This window comes from Adiantum capillus-veneris, chromosome 4, assembly GCF_014529385.1.
Source record: "Adiantum capillus-veneris isolate H3 chromosome 4, ASM1452938v2, whole genome shotgun sequence".
In the NCBI taxonomy this organism is placed as follows: Eukaryota; Viridiplantae; Streptophyta; class Polypodiopsida; order Polypodiales; family Pteridaceae; genus Adiantum; species Adiantum capillus-veneris.
Window position 1 is genome coordinate 94,655,822 of NC_140934.1, and position 18,555 is coordinate 94,674,376.

At 44.2% G+C, this 18,555-nt stretch overlaps 1 protein-coding gene across 1 annotated transcript in view; it reads right to left on the reverse strand.

The window, feature by feature from the left end:
• LOC147459626 (exocyst complex component SEC5C-like) overlaps positions 1-14,652 on the reverse strand; it is a 104,433-nt gene extending 89,781 nt beyond the window's left edge. The window contains exon 1 of the mRNA XM_086510836.1: positions 14,143-14,652. Within this exon, the coding sequence (XP_086366962.1) occupies positions 14,143-14,541 (399 nt within the window). The 5' untranslated portion in view covers positions 14,542-14,652. The remainder of the gene's footprint in view (positions 1-14,142) is intronic.
• Between the last annotated feature and the right edge of the window lie 3,903 nt (positions 14,653-18,555).

The window sequence follows — 18,555 nt, forward strand, 5'->3', positions numbered from 1 at the left end:
TTGCACTGCCAAACCATCGTTTCCAACAAGGCAAAATTCAGCAAATAGAAGAGCAGCATTTCAGCGTTTTGCATCAGCCAATTCAGTAGACAATAGAGCAGTAGATCCAGCAAACTCCAAGCACGAAAGACAGCGTTGTTGCACATCAAGTCACAGTAGCAGATAGCCTCGTCTTTGTCGTCACCACCATCGGCCTCAACATAGTCATTAGATTTGCATCAGCATCTTGTACCAGATTGTGCAATCAATAGTAGACCACTCTCGCCATCAAGAGTGGGGCCCTTGGAGGAGGGTTTTACGTCTCCGGTGTCGTATTCCCTTCTCTCTCTATCTCTCAGTCTCAGCACCTTCACTCACAATGTCCATTCACTTTGTTTGTCTCCATTGCACTCTCTCATTAAGGAACGGAAGGCTCTCCCTTCCCCAAGTAAAAGGAACCTTGAGCACAGTTCGGAGCACTCATCTTGAGCAAAGTTCATAACATTCATCTTGCTGCACCTTACATTTTGGTGCTGAATTTCCAAAACGAAAAGAGACTGTTTGCTGTTTTTGTTGAGTTTTTCACTCATTTGGGGTTAATTGTGGTTGTAATGGGCAGATTTGAAAATTTCCTCTCTGTGAGGATTCTAGGTACTAATCCTTTATTAAGTACTTAAACTCATGATTAAGACTTAAGAAACTGAACTCAACTCAAAGAAAGACTCAGAAGACTCTATGTTTGTTTGATTCATTGAAAGTGTGATACAAGGGCTCCTTATATAGGAGACGAACAGACATAAATGAAAAGACACGTCCCTTGGTGAAGAGACATGACTTTAAACGTAAAGACACAACCTTTCGGCGAAGAGCTACAACCATTGGGCAAAGAGTCGCACCCGTAGAGCGAAGGGGTGTGACCAGTCGTCGAAGGAGTGTGGCTTTTGGCGAAGAGACGTCTTTTGGACGAAGGGGTGTGACCATCCAAGGGCAGGGGTCCTCCTTGGCATGGCACTTCGCGTATCTACAACTAGGAGTAGATGTATTGTTAACATATTCACAATCGTGACATTCCCTCCCATTTAAAATGAGAGTCCGTGTCAAAGAAATGACTTCTGATGTTGATAGAACTCTGGAAAAGCACTGAATCTTCGAAAATCTTCATCTTTGAGTTATTGGAAACCTTTGTCTTGAACCTTTTCTTCTTGTGAAACCTTTGTGCTTTGAGTGCTAAGCCCCATATCATTGCATTGTTCAAAGACTTTTTAGAGGAATCTCGCTTAATCAGGTTGACTGCAACAAGAGGTTGATCTTTAAAATCCTTTATGCAATGTAAGATTTTTGGTTCAAAATCTTCCAATAACTGCGAAATATTTGGGGAAGAGTAAATCTTCTCAAGGTACTCTTCAGATGGGGTAACTTCAACTTTATGAATCACCGGAGAGGATTTTGGCTTGAGACTATAATCATCTTCCAATAATGAATCCCAAAATTCTTCAGAATCATCTTCAAGAACTGTAACTTCATGACTTGTAATTGGCATATCATCATCCAGTAAAGAATCAAAGAAAGCATAGTCGTCTTCAGACTCGAAATCTACAACTATATCTTTATCTTTGTCTTCATCAATTGATTCAAAAGAAGTTAATGAATTCAAAAATTCATCGATAATAATATCTACATCTGCATCGGGGATCATATTCATTTCATAATCCACTGTATCATGTTGTTTGACTTGTACACGTGAAGCTTGAATCACTCGTTCCGCATGAGAAAGCCCGTGTAAAATCAATTCACATCCATCTTTGAACAAATTGATAGTATGTCCTCGGAAGCTAATTGCTGGATCATATTGGAATACCAATGATGACCAAGAATCATGTCGTAATAAGATAAAGGCATGACTTCGAAATCCAATTGATCTGCATAAGTTTGAATCTCGAACTGCAACTGTCGAACTGTCTGATCACAAGTCAAAATTGATCCATCTGCTAATTCCACATCATATAAGTGAGATGTCTTCTGAGTTGGTAAGCCAAGCTGTTAAACTATCTGAGTGCTGACGAAATTATTCGAGCATCCGCTGTCCACCAAAATATTGATGGAGCGACCATTGAGTAGTCCAAGAAGGCTCAAAACTTGCTTTGAGAGAGGATCCAAAACTGAAGAATTGCACTGAGCATGCTTCATAAGAATACTCATATTCTCTGAAACACGAATCGTATTGACCACAGATTTTCCTTTATCCTTAGCAGAATCTGGTTGTTCAAAATTCGATGATGTTTCCGCGTTGGAATTTCTTTTCGAATTAGACGGATTTGGTCTCTTTGGACATTGATACCATCTATGGTCACCACCACAAATTGTACATAATCCTTCCTTCTTTGAAGTCGAAGATCCATTTGACGAAGAGCCTTGCTGAGTACTGGAATGCCGATCTTGAGAAAAATCATGTCCTTTACCACGATCAAGTGGAGGAACATGTGAAGAAGATCTGCTTTCAGATTGTCGATCTTGAGAATAGAACCTTGAAGTTGAATAAGGTTGCGTTGCTTGCTGTCTGAACTGAGACTGATGTTGCTGACTTTGGCTATAATTGTCTCTGCGATCGCGCTGTGAAAAGCGAGCGCTGTTTGAAGATCTATCACCAGGGAGAAAATTCCGTGTAGGGCGCCGATTATCGCCAAGACGCTCCACATAGAAAATTGCAGCATCCAAGGTGGTAGGGTTGTATTTGTGCACATCATCCTTCAGGTTGGGTTCGAGTCCGTCGATAAAGCTGTGAAGTTTATCAGAGGGACTAAGGGTCTCTATCTCCAGAGTTAGCCTTTGGAACTCTGTGATGTACACGGCCAAGGAACCTGTCTGGCTCAGGCGGCGAAGAGAGGACCGGGTATGAAAATCCGCATTGGTAGGTTCGAACGCCTTGCGAATAGCACGCCGGAATTTATTCCAAGAAGGTGTGTGTTTACCATCAGCAACCCGTCATTGCCACCAAAGAAATGTTGTGTCCTTGAGTAGAGAACTAGCAAGTGCAACTTTTTTACTCTCGACCAAGTCTGTGTTTGATAAGTAAATCTCCATTTTGAATAGCTATTGGTCCAGCACGCGCTTGTCGCGACGACCATTATACGGTTCCGGCAGTTTAACATCAAGCTTCTTCTTCTGTGCAGCATTAAAAATTTTGTAAAGTAATTGAAGTTCGCGATTGTCTACCTCATCGGTTGGATCTGGTTCGTTCGGTTCATCCACTAAAGCTTCGGAAGAATGTGTTGAAGATGCTGCATTAGTAGTCCGAGAAACAGCAGGACGACTTCGAGAAGTGTTTTGCGTCTGCATCTCATCCAAGCGAGTGTGAAGTAATGCGAGGCTTATGGTAAGGGTGGCCATCTGCTCCTTGATAAGAGTAAGGGCATCGTCAGATTGACCACCTCCGTCCTGAGAATTCGGCATGGTTACGAACAAGTGCAAGTTCTGGGTCGGGAACAGGTTCTGGGACGGATGATCCGTGAGCGGAAAATCTATCTGGAGAATCAGGAATCACGATCATTTCATGCGTAGTGGAATTTTCAGGCAAGATTTCGTCAAGGAATTTTGTCTAACAGATTATCCAACTGCTCTCGTTGGCAAAAGGGACTGTGCGTAGAGTGCGCACACCAAGCCAACATTAGAGAAAAAAGAGGAAACACGCAGCAGTCGTCGCTGGCGAAACATCATGTTGGTTTACGTAGGAGAATTGGGGCCTTTGAATTGATTGAGCATGTTCACATGTAATAAATTTGGGGCACGCCAGCCCACTTTGGCCGGCCACTGAGTATTTTAATAAGTTAAGTTCTCAACTTATAAGGGTTCTGCCAGCGTAAAATAAAGACCCAGCGTACCAAATTGGCCAGCATAAAAGATTTCAGCAGGCAGTGTTTGAGCCAGCGATTCAGCCAGCGAAGAGTTGCAGCACGGGGAAAAAAAACCAGCCAGCGCTGAAAATTCAGCAATTTGGGAAAGGATGCGATTCGGCCAGGAAATTGATGCTACAACCCAGCAATGTAGAAAAATAGCCACCGCCAAGGGCCATACCTTTTGGGAAAGGATCTCAGCATGGAAGAAAAGAGATGTGACTCTAGGGAAGGGGCAGGCCACTTCAAACAGAAGGGGCACGGACGGCTACGAAGAGGCACAACCAGATGAAGGGGTGCATCGTGAGGCGTCCATCAGGGAATTTCAGCATGTACATCGAGTATGTCATCCCATCGTATCTCTGCATTATATATATGTATTACTAATAGTATAGGGTAAAGGTTACCTCATACCATCAACGAAGAAGTTGAGTTCCATCTTTCTTCTGCTTCCATGCAACTCTGCGAAAAGGGGGGGGGGGGGGGGGGTAGCGGTGAGGGTGAGAGGCTCACAACCTTTGGGTCCCGCGAAAAAATTTGCTCTGATACCACTGTGAGGATTCTAGGTACTAATCCTTTATTAAGTACTTAAACTCATGATTAAGACTTAAGAAACTGAACTCAACTCAAAGAAAGACTCAAAAGACTCTGTGTTTGTTTGATTCATTGAAAGTGTGATACAAGGGATCCTTATATAGGAGACGAACAAACATAAATGAAAAGACACGTCCCTTGGTGAAGAGACATGACTTTAGACGTAAAGACACATCCTTTCGGCGAAGAGCTGCAACCATTGGGCGAAGAGTCGCACCCGTAGAGCGAAGGGTGTGACCAGTCGTCGAAGGAGTGTGGCTTTTGGCGAAGACACACGTCTTTTGGACGAAGGGGTGTGACCATCCAAGCGTAGGGGTCCTCCTTGGCATGGCACTTCACGTATCTGCAACTAGGAGTAGATGTATTGCTGTTGGGACGGTAGGCTTTGGCTTTCACCCGAAATTCTTTACTTTAGACACACACACAGAGCACTTTGCAAAGGGAAATTGTGACGGGAATTAACACTTAAGTACAAACACGGCTCGGAAGCTAGAATGCCTCGTGCAGACGCCAACCACCTGTAGGCCCCAAAATTGGCGCCCCTTACGCCCTTACGGGGGGTTTTTTTTTTTTTTTTTGGAGAGTACAAGAACTTTGAAACACACGAACACCCTATGTATAAAGGCCTCACAGGTAGGGAGAGAGGCATCCTATCACACACACACACGCGCGTATGGGAACAGTCCCTAAGGACTTAGAACTTGTCTTCAGGTTGCCAAGGGGGTATTGAACCCAAGACCTTAGGCACATAGGCTATGACTCTACCAACTGAGCTAGCACCCGTTGACTTCGGTATTTCTTTATACTTTGAGAGGGTAAATTAAAAAGTAGAGTCCAGGGAATCCTTTACCCGTATCCCGCTAGATACTACCAGTTTAGGCCAAATTTCGGCAACATAACAACCCCAAAACTTGCGCGAAACCAATTCCCCTGCTAGAACTCACTTGCACTGACGTATACCCTCTGATTCCTGCCCAAAAACAGTAAATTCAGCACACTGTATTTACTGGTTTCTGCTCTGTTTTCAGCCCCAAACAGTTCCCAAGCTGTCCTCTGCCAGTGGCGTACGATTCCCAATGGTTCTGGTGTCCGTATGGCTGAAAAACAGTCAATTTACAGCGCATACACAGCGCTGAAAACGCACCTGTCCGGTGAGGTTATGACCCTCACCGGTGCCTACTTTGGAGTAGCAATTAGCTACCCCTGTTCCTGCTCAAGGAGGCTCTTGCCTCAGCACAACGGCATGAACCCACACAGCTATACATCAGTCAAATGAAGAGCCCTCTTGTGGAGCATCACATAACTGCACGCAGGGGGGAGAGAGAGCAGTGTGTAGTGTGTAGGGCATCACTCCTAGCACCACACTGTACATGAGAGGGAAAGAAAGCACTCCATAGCTCTTAACCTGTGACACGTTCTCAATGAAGCATCCCCCCGCATAAATCGAGCGCCCTCTCTTTTGCGCTTGACCTGTAATGCGTCTGTAAACAAATAGATGCAAAAAGGGGAAGATTTCCATGGCTGCCAAAACCTGCGTATCGCTGAAAACGCAGCAAAACAACCCTATAAACACGCATCTGATGCCTTCTGATGCTGAAAATGAGCTCCTTGGTCCTAGGTAAAGTCATGGGAAGCTCAAAAATGAAGAGAAATAGCTGAAAATAGTTATTAGCCTCCAAAACTGCTCCAAAAAGTCAATTACAAGTTCTATTCTCCCAGACTTGGTATGTTGACCAAAAAGTTGCCACTTGGCACTCGTACATACAATTTCCCCGCATTAGGCTTCCCGCTTAAAAATCTCTCAACTGGTGCATCAATTGACTTTGTAGCAGAGTAATAAAATGTTCTCCTTGTCATTCTGAAGCTAATGACGCCAACAGATTTCATGGCCCAAAATAGCAATTCCCTAAATTTTAGGAGATGCTTCCGTTGGGCTCCCACTGGTCTTCTGACCATTTATCCTCATTGGGACCGTATCCAAAAGTGCAATGTGGCCCAACTGGCCATCGGATACTTTCTGTCGGTGATCCCACCTTGACCTTATGCCTTTATTGAGTTCACTTCCTAGTATCCACCAACTTGCTAAGTGCGACGGGGAGACCTACATGATCTTAAACTGAGCCTAGACATCCTTTTACTTTACGAGTTCCAGTGCCGACCAACTTCCCGTCTATGGGTGAAACTACCATTCACATTGGCCATACAATGTCCAACCATTTGCAGCTTCAAACAGAAATCTCAAAAATTAAACAAAAATTGTTGGAAAGAAACCAACAACTAAGGTTAGCAGTTGCCACGTCCTCGTGACATACCCCTCTTAAAATCGCAAACGTCCTCGATTGCATACCATAAATACACGCCACTAATGATCTTGTGTTGTTAGCACTCTTTTATCATCGCATGTATCCGCAAGAAAGGTCGTTACACATAGATACAAATGACTTAATGAGACCTTCATACTTTTGTCATTTCCATCTTTTTCATTGAATTCATATGTACATATGATGTGCTAGCTCTATCATTACCCCTCCTTTGCACACGTTGGGTTGGGGCATAGGTAGGCGGTAGGCTGTAACCCAAAGGCTTCAAGGTAAAGCCGCAATACATTTGGTGACTCTAACAGTTCATGCTCTTCCATCCACTTTGCATCCATAGGTGGATAGTTCTTGAACTTCACCACATAGCATCTTGCAACCTGTCCCTTAACTTTTTACATGTGCAAGAGGGTCTTGCCTCAACAAACGAGCATAATTCCACAACACTGAAGCGTACTACCCACGACCAAGTAAGCTCAAATTTCAAGATGATTTACCAATGCGTCAAAGAATCCAAGCAATCGCCTCAGAGAATTAGCGAGCAGCGTGCCACCTGGCAGACCCACATCACTCCCACAGGAGATCTAGTGGCCAATCTACCACCGTGAGACCTCTCCCTATCTTATCTTGGTTCATACTTGCAAACCCTAAAAAAGCAGCAAAAAATCAGCCCTAATTTGACCACTTTTTGGCAGGGCGAACATGCCGAATTTCTTCTCTGTCCTATGAAGAGGAACCCTCTTCCATAATGCCCTTCCCTTTGTCAGCCATAGTGTAATCCCGTGTTCCTATACTCTGTGTCTTTACCCAACAACCGAGGCTCACTCTTTGAGAAAAAAGTGATTGATGTCCTGGCAACGGAACCTTGAAACCGGCCCGTGGGGCGGTAGGATTTAGCTTTCACCAGAAATTCTTTACTTTAGACACACACACAGAGCACTTTGCAAAGGGAACCTGCGACGGGAATTAACACTCGGCTCGAAAGCTAGAATGCCTCGAGCAGACGCAAACAACCTATAGGCCCCAAAAATGGCGCCCCTTTTGGTATTTCTTTATACTTTGAAAGGGTAAATTACAAAGTAGAGTCCTGGGAATCCTTTACCTGTATCCCGCTAGATACTACCAGTTTTGGCCAAATTTCGACAACATAACAGCCCCAAAACTTGCGCGAAACCAATTCCCCTGCTAAAACTCACTTCCACTGAAGTATACCCTTTGATTCTTGCCCAAAAACAGTAAATTCAGCATGCTGTATTTACTGGTTTTTGCTCTGTTTTCAGCCCCAAACAGTCCCTAGCTGTCCTCTGCCAGTGGGGCACGATCCCCAAGGGTTCCGGTGTCCGTATGGCTGAAAAATAGTCAATTTACAACGCATACACAGCGCTGAAAACGCACATGTACGGTGAGGTTATGACCCTCACCGGTGCCTACTTTGGAGTAGTAGTTAGCTACCCTGATTCCTGCTCAAGGAGGCTCTTGCCTCAGCACAAAAGCATGAACCACACAGCTATACATCAGTCAAATGAAGAGCCCTCTTGTGGGACATCACATAACTGCACGTAGGGGAGAGAGAGAGAGCAGTGTGTAGCGTGTAGGGCATCACTCGTAGCACCACACTGTACATGAGAGGGAAAGAAAGCACTCCATAGCTCTTAACCTGTGACAGGTTCTCAATGAAGCATCCCCCAGCATAAATCGAGGGGCCCCTCTTCTGCGATTGACCTGTACTGCATCTGTGAACAAATATATGCAAAAAGGGGAAGATTTCAATGGCTGCCAAACCTGCGCATCACTGAAAACGCAGCAAAACAGCCCTGTAAACACGCATCTGATGCCTTCCAATGCTGAAAATGAGCTCCTTGGTCCTAGGTGAAGTCATGGGAAGCTCAAAAATAGAGAGAAATGGCTGAAAATCAGAGTTATCAGCCTCCAAAACTGCTGCAAAAAGTCAGTTACGAGTTCTATTCTCCCAGACTTGGTAAATTGACCAAGAAGTGCCACTTGGCACTCATATATGCAATTTCCTTGCATTGGGCTTCCCGCTTAAAAATCTCTCAACTGGTGCATCAGTTGACTTTGTAGCAAAGTAATAAAATGTTCCCCTTGTCATTTTGAAGCTAATGACGCGAATAGATATCATGGCCCAAAATAGCAGTTCCCTAAATTTTAGGAGATGCTTCCGTTGGACTCCCACTGGTCTTCTGAGCATCTATCCTCATTGGGACCGCATCCAAAAGTGCAATGTGGCCCAACTGTCGGATACTTTCTGTTGGTGATCCCACCACTTTATGCCTTTATTGAGTTCACTTCCTAGTATCCACCAACTTGCTAAGTGCGTTCTACCATGCTAATTACTAAGCTAAGCTATGCTAATATGAGTGATTATGTGAAGAGATGTACATCTTTCTCGTAAGAATACTCCTTCCTCTCAATCTACTCTCATACCCCGCTAGCTCTCACCATCTTCGAAGGTGTGTGAGGTCTTGGGTCTGAGACCGTGAGGGAATTGATGTTGTGTTTGATAAGTGTTTTGCGTAGTGCATGAAGTTTCCATCTTCATTGCACTAGCTAGTATTGAAGGAACACAAGAAATTGTATTGTAAAATGTCTCTCTTAATGGGAGAAACCATAATACAAAGCCTTTTGGAGGGGGGACCGGCTCCATGCAAATCCGATCCTCAACTGTTGTCAATTGCTTAATTTCTCTCTCTTTTGAAGTATTGTTCATGCTATCTAACTAGGTGTTATGCTTTTAGTTGATTTCTCCACCCAAGCACTCTTGTTAATCTCATTAGGAATCTATTCTAATGAAATGCTCACTATGTTCATGCTATTTTCCGCTACACACAAGTTACTAGGCCATTAAATGTTACACTCATTGATATCCTTGACACCAACAAGGAAAGTATCCATATCATCTTCCTCATGCATAATCTTCGATTCCAGCTCTTTACACAGCAAAGCAATTTTAGCCTCATTGCGGCTTGCATAAAGACCTGCTAGAATATCCCAAGCCTGTTTTGCAGATTTCATTGAACGAATGTGAGGAGTAATGGTGCGCTTCACAGACAACGCAATCAACGCATGAGCCTACGCAGCCTTTACATCCCAACGAGCTTGTTCTGCCGTAGGCAAAACAACTCTAATAGCAGCAATCCTTGCAACAAGACCTTCCACATCCTCAACATCGTCTACATCCTCAGAACTAGGACGTACATCAATGCCCTGCACAATATTCCAGACGCCCTTTGACACAAGAGCATGTTGCATCATGTAAGCCCACAGGGTAATTGTCCCCATCCAACCTGTCCTCAGCAGCAAACATCTTGAACACATCTGTGTTGTTGTCAGCCATGGAAAATGTCTGCACCTGATGTAAAAACTGTCCGAAATGAGGAGAAACTAATGAGACCAGCACGTGCTATATAGCAGAACACGCAGTAGACTGTACGGGACCTGTTATGCGAAAACGGCACTGACAGAAATTGTGTACAGAATGACGAAATTGCCTGTGCAGACCTGCCTGTAGTGGAAACGGAGGCCGAAATGAGCCCGAATCATAAATCTAAGCAAACTAAGCTCTACGAGCACTCCCGAAATTTCTCTCGACCTGCGAACGCTCGCCAAAGCTCACAAAAATCGGAGAAAGTTGCTCGAGCTGCTGGCGACTAAGCCCATGAGGATGCAACTTGCTCTGATACCAATTGTTGGAATTAGGGTTGCAAAGAACGCACACAGCTTGGAGAAGACGAACGAAGCTTAAGGCACACAATAGAGAGAGTATTACTTAGTGTGCAATAGAAAGATAGATAGCCCTAGAGTAATGGACGTATACAATGCACGGGGGAAAAAACCTCCTAAAGAGGGAAAAAATGCCCCGGCGGTCCTAGTGTGTTCACACACATCACTACCACATGTATATCGTAACAAACGCACTAGGAATACTCTATACTCGGATGTCTTCAGTGAGAAAAACCCTCACTTATAATTCCAATAATTCATTTAGAATTATTTTTTTCTTGGTGTTCCGAGCGAGAAAACTCCGATCTAGAACACCTGCGATGCCACATACATGAACAAGGCACCTATGAAGAAGAGAGATCACCAAGGTAGAAAGAGGCACTGGGCAAAACATCTGAGAATGAGAGAGAGAGAGAGAGAGAGAGAGAGAGAGAGAGAGATCTTGGAAAGGCTCTCCACATACAAGTGACCATAGGTGGTACGGCATAGATCTGACATGCCCCAATGGATAGACCCGAGGTACACACAACTATGACTAATACTGCCATCTACTCCCAGCCTCCTGAGAAGGCAAGGCTCTAGCCGGATCTCCCCTCGCAAGAGGACTGATTTGGAGGGAGACGAAACCAGATCAGAGCGCCCATGATGTGGCTGCCCCCAGAAGCACATGGATCTCCTCCTCTCGTATGCCTGCATCAAGATGGAGGTGCTCTGCATTTGCAAGATCATGGTGCATCCAAGCATCTACCCTGAGAGGAGAAAACATCTTTGCTACCCGTCAACTACCATGCGGTGCTGCCTCTCTGCTGAAGATGAAAAACACTAGGGAGGTAGCAGCCAGCCAAAACGCTGGCATATGCTGCCCCCCCTCCAATACGGGCACCCTACAGTAGAAGCCTAAATACACCACGGGCCCAGTAGGGCAACGGGGAAAATAGGCAAGGCTGGGAAAAATGCCCACAGCCTGCAGGGCCTGTTAGCCATGGAAAGGAACCAAAACCCTGAGGTAAGCATGGCTAAACACATTCTGACATGAGAAAACAACCTCACTTTGGCCGGGCACAGCCACAAAACAGCCATCACTCCTTGACACCTGTCCTTGGGAGAAACTACGACCGACTGGACGAATCCAAAGAGATGCCATAACTTTGACAAAGTCCTACCTCCTCTAGAGTCACAACCATTGATGTCGAACTGGAATGAAAGGTCCCCCATAGATCTCATGCCCAAAGAAATGATCAAGCTGAAGTTGAGGATACCCCAAGCTGCAACAATTACCAATGACCCGCACAGACCACCACCAAAGGGTGTCCTATCAATGGGTAACTAAGAAAGAGGCAAACTCACAAACTCCGAGCCTGCTGTCCACCCAAAAACACAGCTATGAAGGGCTGAAAATGCCGCTGTACAGCAAATTATCAGCATGCTCATCCGCTCCTAGAACGTACTGCACTAGTACACAGGTCTAAATAGGGTAGGTCTCCCATGTGCCCAGCCGTCAGAGGGCTGAAAACAAAGAAAGACAGTGTATAGCTCAAAAGGAATCACCGATATGCCGCCATCGTCATAAAGCCGATCATAGATCCGGTGTAGACAAATGTCAAAGGCTAGATCCTGTACCAAAATCTCCGCCGTAGATGCTCCACTATTGCCAAGAATCCTCGTAGCAAATCTGCCTATCCAATGCGAAGTCCAAGCTGTAGACACTCCACCGTCGCAAGGGATGTTGCCGATCCGAGCCAAAGAGAATGCGAGGCTGAGGAGTTGCCAATGCGAAGCAGATAGAAGAGCCGATGCCTATGGTGGCACCACGAGGGGGCTGCCACTGCTCTTGCCAAGAAAAATACATGTGGCTAAATATTGCAGCCCACCATATTGCTAACGGAAGGCATCCAAAAGGGAGGAAGGGGCACAGGAATGGCCACCCTAGGCTCTGAGGTTTAGGTCCCCAATCTGCAAGCAAAAATGCAAAGCTGCCCAGCCTGCTCTTCAGCGTTTTCAAAACGCTGCCTCAAGGCTGAAATGCCAACACAAAACGCAAACAAGAAGAAGCGCAGCCTGCTGATCTGAGATAACGGAGGAAAAACCTGCAACAGGGGTTGCCTGGGCTCTAATACCATGAGATCGCCATCATGAGATAGTGGCATAAAAGCCTGCTGCATGACAAAGGGTGCACCCCCCCCCCCCCCCCCGGCGAGTTAAAATGACTTTTTCCAAGTAGTATCCACAGGATCTTTGCAAGCCTTAACTTACAATAGCCCTTTACCTAATCCAAGATTTCAAATTTTGTATAACCATCCTTTGGGGGGATACCCCAAAGCATCAAGAGAGGGGGGCGCCAATTGTCTGCCTATATACCTGCTACAGGCACGGTCGGCCAGGCATCTAGACAGCCCCACGACATCTCACCAAAAAAATGCAGGAAATAACCCAATAAGAAGGCGCCCATAATAAATGGGACAATACAATAGGTCCGGCTAGCCAGTGTGGCTGGGCCCAGACAATATGCAACCTACTATAAATGAGATGCATAGGGTAGCCAGTGCGGGTGCATACTAGCCGATACAAGTATGCCCTGTCCTGGGTGATGCAGCAGAGCCGTGTAACTCTTACCAGAAATAGGCATCGAGTACATGTATCATATGTCTACATGTACGTATCGTATGTCCTGTCCTATACCTAGCTACTATGCTTCAAAGCTCATGTATTGTACGTCTACGTATTATATGTCGTGTCCTGTACCTAGCTACTATGCTTCGAAGCTCATTTTGTTATTAAGTTGTCATTAGTGGCTGGCAGAGATATTGGTCAAGCATTATGTCCCTTCTCTCTTAGCTATCTCCCTCTCGTTTGTATTTGTCGTCATGTCTTGTGCTCTTCACATCCCTCCTTCACTTGTCATGTGTTTGATGAGCACTAGCAATCCTCTATGAAGGTTGTGTGCTACATTTAAAGGAAAATTCTGCAACATTCTTTACCATCCATACACTATATACATATCAAAGCCATAGTGTGGATAACCCACTAGAGCTCTATTGAGAAAATAAACACTAAACAAAACAAGTAGCACTACCTAGTCTTATTTGGCCTTTAGAATGCCATTACCTGGCCATGATGGACTCATTAGACCACGTTCCTTTACCTAAAGGGCACAATTCTTTAGCCTTATTGGTTTCCCATACTTTAACATATCTGTCAAAACCTGTTCTCATGTATTTTATGTTTTCGTACCTAGCATACCCAAGAAATCCAAATGTAAGTGAGTACAACGACCTCTAGACAAAAGGGGTAAACAGCTGAGGGATGAAGCACTATGAAAAGAGGCTGGCACTCTCTCACCAAGTTAGTTTACTGTCTCAATTTCCACAGATCATCATCCACGGAAATGTGTATAAACATGTAAGCAACTAATATTCAAACTTCAATTACTTGTAGAAGACATTCTTTTCCTGTTGAATAAAGGTAAATCACAATCAGGCAATTATTTTACAGAAGAGAATGAAAGGTATCCCAGTGTGCTTTCAGTGTGTGAAAGGAAAGAATGCATATAGCCCTTCCTGCCTAACAACCAAATCAGACAACCAGTAAGCGTTGAAAACATGAGAACTGAGAAAATGGAGGACCTCATTCTCATCAACCCGTTTCCAGCAATCAGGTTCCTCATCATCGTCGTCAAAGTCCAAAACAGGGTCGATCTTCGGAGCACGAGGGGCGGAGGGTCTGCGTTCGCTGGGCTCATCATCCTCAGATGAAATGCTGAGAAGTTCCACATCTGATTCCTCGTCTGGATCAGCCTGGGGCTGGGGAATAGGATTACGAGGGGGAGGAGGGCGGCGGGGGGCAGGGGCAGGAGGTGGATTGCGAGAGGGGGGCCCAGCAGCAGCTCGAGAGACAATCGGAGGTGGGTGGTTTCCGGGACGCGTGTACTGCAGGTCACGATGCGCCTGCTCTTCCAGCGCCCTCTGAAGAAGCTCCTCCTCATCCTCTTGCTCCTCAAACTCATCCTCGCTCGATATGGACATTGCTGCTGCTGCTGCTGCTCAAGCGCGTTACCTCTCCCTCTCGTAGTCCGCTGTAGAGGAGAGAGAGAGAGAGGGAGAGAGAGGAAATAAAAGTTAAAAGGGGCCGGCTTATTTGTTGACTCGCCCAATGTTCATTCATCCAGACATGGTTTATATAACTCAGTTTTGGAAGTTTCAATATCAATAGAATAGAAATAGAGCACCCAAATCTTGGGTTTGAATTATTTTCCCAGCCAAACTAATCGCTTTACTTCTTCAAAACTGAGAAGAAATCAATCGCTATTTTTATTATAATAGCAAGTTTCTTTTATAATAGAGCACCCAAATCTTGGGTTTGTTTTTTTTCCCAACCAAAACCAAAAGATTTTGTTGTTTTACTCCTTCAAAACTGAGAAGAAATCAGTTGCTATTTTTTAATTATAATAGCAAGTTTCTATTATTGTTACAATAGAAACTTTAACTTTTGGGACATGAAGAGAGGGAGTGAAGCCAGGTAGCAAGGCAAGATGCCGATGATCTTTGTTGAGGCCAAGGGCTCTCTCTCTCTCTCTCTCTCTCTCTATGCTCTTGAACATTTTGTGAGAATCAAGACAGAGGCAAATTCTCCCATGATTCTAACAGTACTTCCACTATAGAGGTAGATTGCTCCATGATTTCAACACTAAACTTTGTTAGAAGACAATAAGGCCAATGCAAGGAAAGTAGTTATGATAGGCACCATTACATGGACTTGTATTTGCCTCAAGGCATTGGAGATCGGAACCAAAACATGCCCACATCTGCATACTCAAAGCGATCAACACATGTAGTCATAGCACATAAGCAATGAAGTGGATGGATACGGAGTTGTGCCAATTGTTGTGCAAGCGCGAACAAATTGTTTGACACATTAGAGGTAAGATTTCGAAAAGTTGATTGATAAAGTGGTTAGTCTCAAACTTTGAACTTAATGTTGTGATATCTTTAATGCTCCATTGAGGGATAATAGGGCGACTTGAACTCCTTGGGCCACCACACCAACCACCTCCTTGAGTAAGACTCATCCCTTTCCTTTGTTGAGATGTCATTGATGCTCCTTATAGAAATGTAGTATATTATATTGTGAGAAGTTTGATGCAAACAAGATCAACCGCAAGCAAGGCACTAACCCTAGGATAGTGTAAAATATATTGATTTATTGTTGAGCATGCTTCTCATGATGAACACATGCTACACTTTATAGCCACAAGCTACATGTTGTAGCTCACATGGTACTTGCCCTTTCACATTTGTGGTGCATATTCCTCTTGCCTTAATTTCCACCTTCCATCATTGAGAATATATAAATCCACCATGCTTAACTTGTGATTCTTCTCTCATTTTATTCAATCAAGCAAGTCCATTTCATTTCATTGAGTACGATTGGCTTAATTCTTTTGCTTGTATTAAAAGCTAATTTGACTCCTCGGTATGTAAATGAAGTTTATTGTGCATGCACGATTTGAGCTATTAGGCTCCACCTATTGCACTCCAACGTTTGTAAAAGGGTTCGGAGACTGTCACATTTTTTGGTAAGACCATCCTACAAGCACACAATGTCCACCAAAAACATCGACAGCTTCAACGGCATCAGGTTTCACACCTGAAAGACAAAGATAAAGGGGGTGCTTATGAAAAAGAATCTTTGGAGCATTGTAAAACTACCATCCGGTTTGAGGGAAGCCTCGACGCGAACCTTGAATGCTCAACAACAAGCCAAAGACGAGCAAGCACTTGGAATCATCATCACAACACTTGAAGAAGACTTCATTCACCACATAGATGATGCTAAATCTGCACTTCATGCCTGGAAAACCCTAGAGCATCTTTTTGGTACTCCAAGATGAGCTCAAAATTCTACGTTATGGTCTCAATATGCACAAGCAAGATGGTGTTGCTAGCCTTGACAACAAACTTAAGAGTTCTCAACCCAACTTGTCTATGTTGAGGTAGAAGTTCTAGATGAGGATAAAATTGCCATCCTTCTCAAAGCTCTATCACGTAGCTTTGATAATACTGTAATTGTTCTCAAGGAGAAAGATCTTATTCATGCATTTGAAGATGTCATCGATTCACTACTAGAGGAAGAAAAAGAATTGGCACCTACACAAGGTCTCAAAATAATGCATTTGTAGTAAATGGTAAAGGTTGCTCACATTGTGGCAAAAGCAACCACAAATCACAAAATTGCTTCTGCATTAAGGTGTGCCCTCATTGCAACAAAAAGGTACATGCACCCAGCCGATGTTTCTCCGAAGAAAATGCAAAGAACCCAAAGAATCCTAAAGATTCCAAAGGCAAAGTAGATGTCGTGGAAGAAGAAGAAGAAGAAGGGGATATCAACATTGTTTACTATGAGGATGCATTGCAATGGGTTTAGACACTATCCCAAACCCAAATTTTGGTGGTAAGAACTACTCTCTTGCATTATATTCATCTTATGAGCCATATGTAGTTACCCTATGTAACCCAAATTAGACTCCTTGACAAGAATCGATGCATTTTGTGTTGCTAAGGTAAGCCTTTTGCTTGCACACAATACATGAAAAATCCCTAAGCCAAGAATACTTAGATGCACCCCTATGTGCATGGATACAACCTCCTAAATAGGAATCATTAACACATGCTTTTCATGTCATGCACACATGCTACACTTTATAGCCTCAAGCTACATGTTGTAGCTCACATGCTACTTGCCCTTCACATATGTGATGCATACTTCTCTTGCCTTAATTCTCACTTTCCACCATTGAGCCCATATAAGGCCACCATTCTTAACTTGTAATTCTCCTTCTATTTGATCATGTTACAATATACATGTGGGAGTGATGTGTGTGAACACACTAGGACCGTCGGGGCATTTTTCCCTCTTTAGGAGGTTTTTTTCCCCGTGCATTGTATATATGCCCATCACTCTAGGGCTATCTATCTTTCCATTGCACGTTCTCTGTTGTGTGCCTTGAGCTTCCTTCGTCTTCTCCAAGTTGTGTGTGTTTCCCTGCAACCCTAATTCCAACAATTGGTATCAGAGTAGGTCACGTCCTCCCGGGCTTAGTTGCTAGCATTGCCAGAACACCCCTGCTCGTTTTCTCACATTTCAACGAGCTTTGGCAAGCGTCAGCAGGTCGACAAAAATTTTGGGTAGCTCCTAGAGCTTGGTCTGCTCAGAATTTCATTTTGAGCTCATTTCGACCTCTATTTCCACTACAGCCAAGTCTGCATAGGCAATTTTGTCATTTTGTGCAAAAATTTTGTCAGTGTCAATTACTGCATAACAGGTCCCATACAATCTACTGCGGGTTGTGCTATATAGCACGTGTTGATCTCACTCAATTTCTCCTCATTTCGGACAGTTGTCACATCCGGTGCATGCATTTTCCATGGCTGACAACAACACAAATGTGTTCAAGATGTTTGCTATTGAGGGAAGACTGGATGGGGACAACTACCCTATGCGGGCTTACATGATGCAACATGTACTTGTATCAAAGGGACTTTGGAACATTGTGCAGGGGATTGATGTACGTCCTGGTACTGTGGATGCACGCGATGTTGAGGATGCTCCAGGATTTGCTGCCAGGGTTGCTACTGTCAGAGATGTTTAGCTAACGGCCGAACAGGCTCGTTGGTGATGTAAGAGATGCACAGGCTCATGCATTGATTGCATTGTCTGTAAAACGCACTATCCCTCCTCACATCCGTTCATCAAAATCTGCAAAACAGGCTTGGGATATTCTAGTAGGTCTTTATGCACGCCGCAATGAGGCTAAAATTGCTTTGCTACGTAAAGAGCTGGAATCGAAGATCATGCATGAGGAAGATGAAATGGACACTTTCCTTGCTGGAGTCAAGGATGTTAATGAGAAACTAATTTCTGAAGGAGAAGTCATTTCTGACAGTTCACTTGTGCAGGCTGTTCTTGATGCTTTGCCAGATTCTTACCAGACTTTTGCTAGTACTTGGAGACTTATGACCCAAGGAAATCCTGAAGTTGTC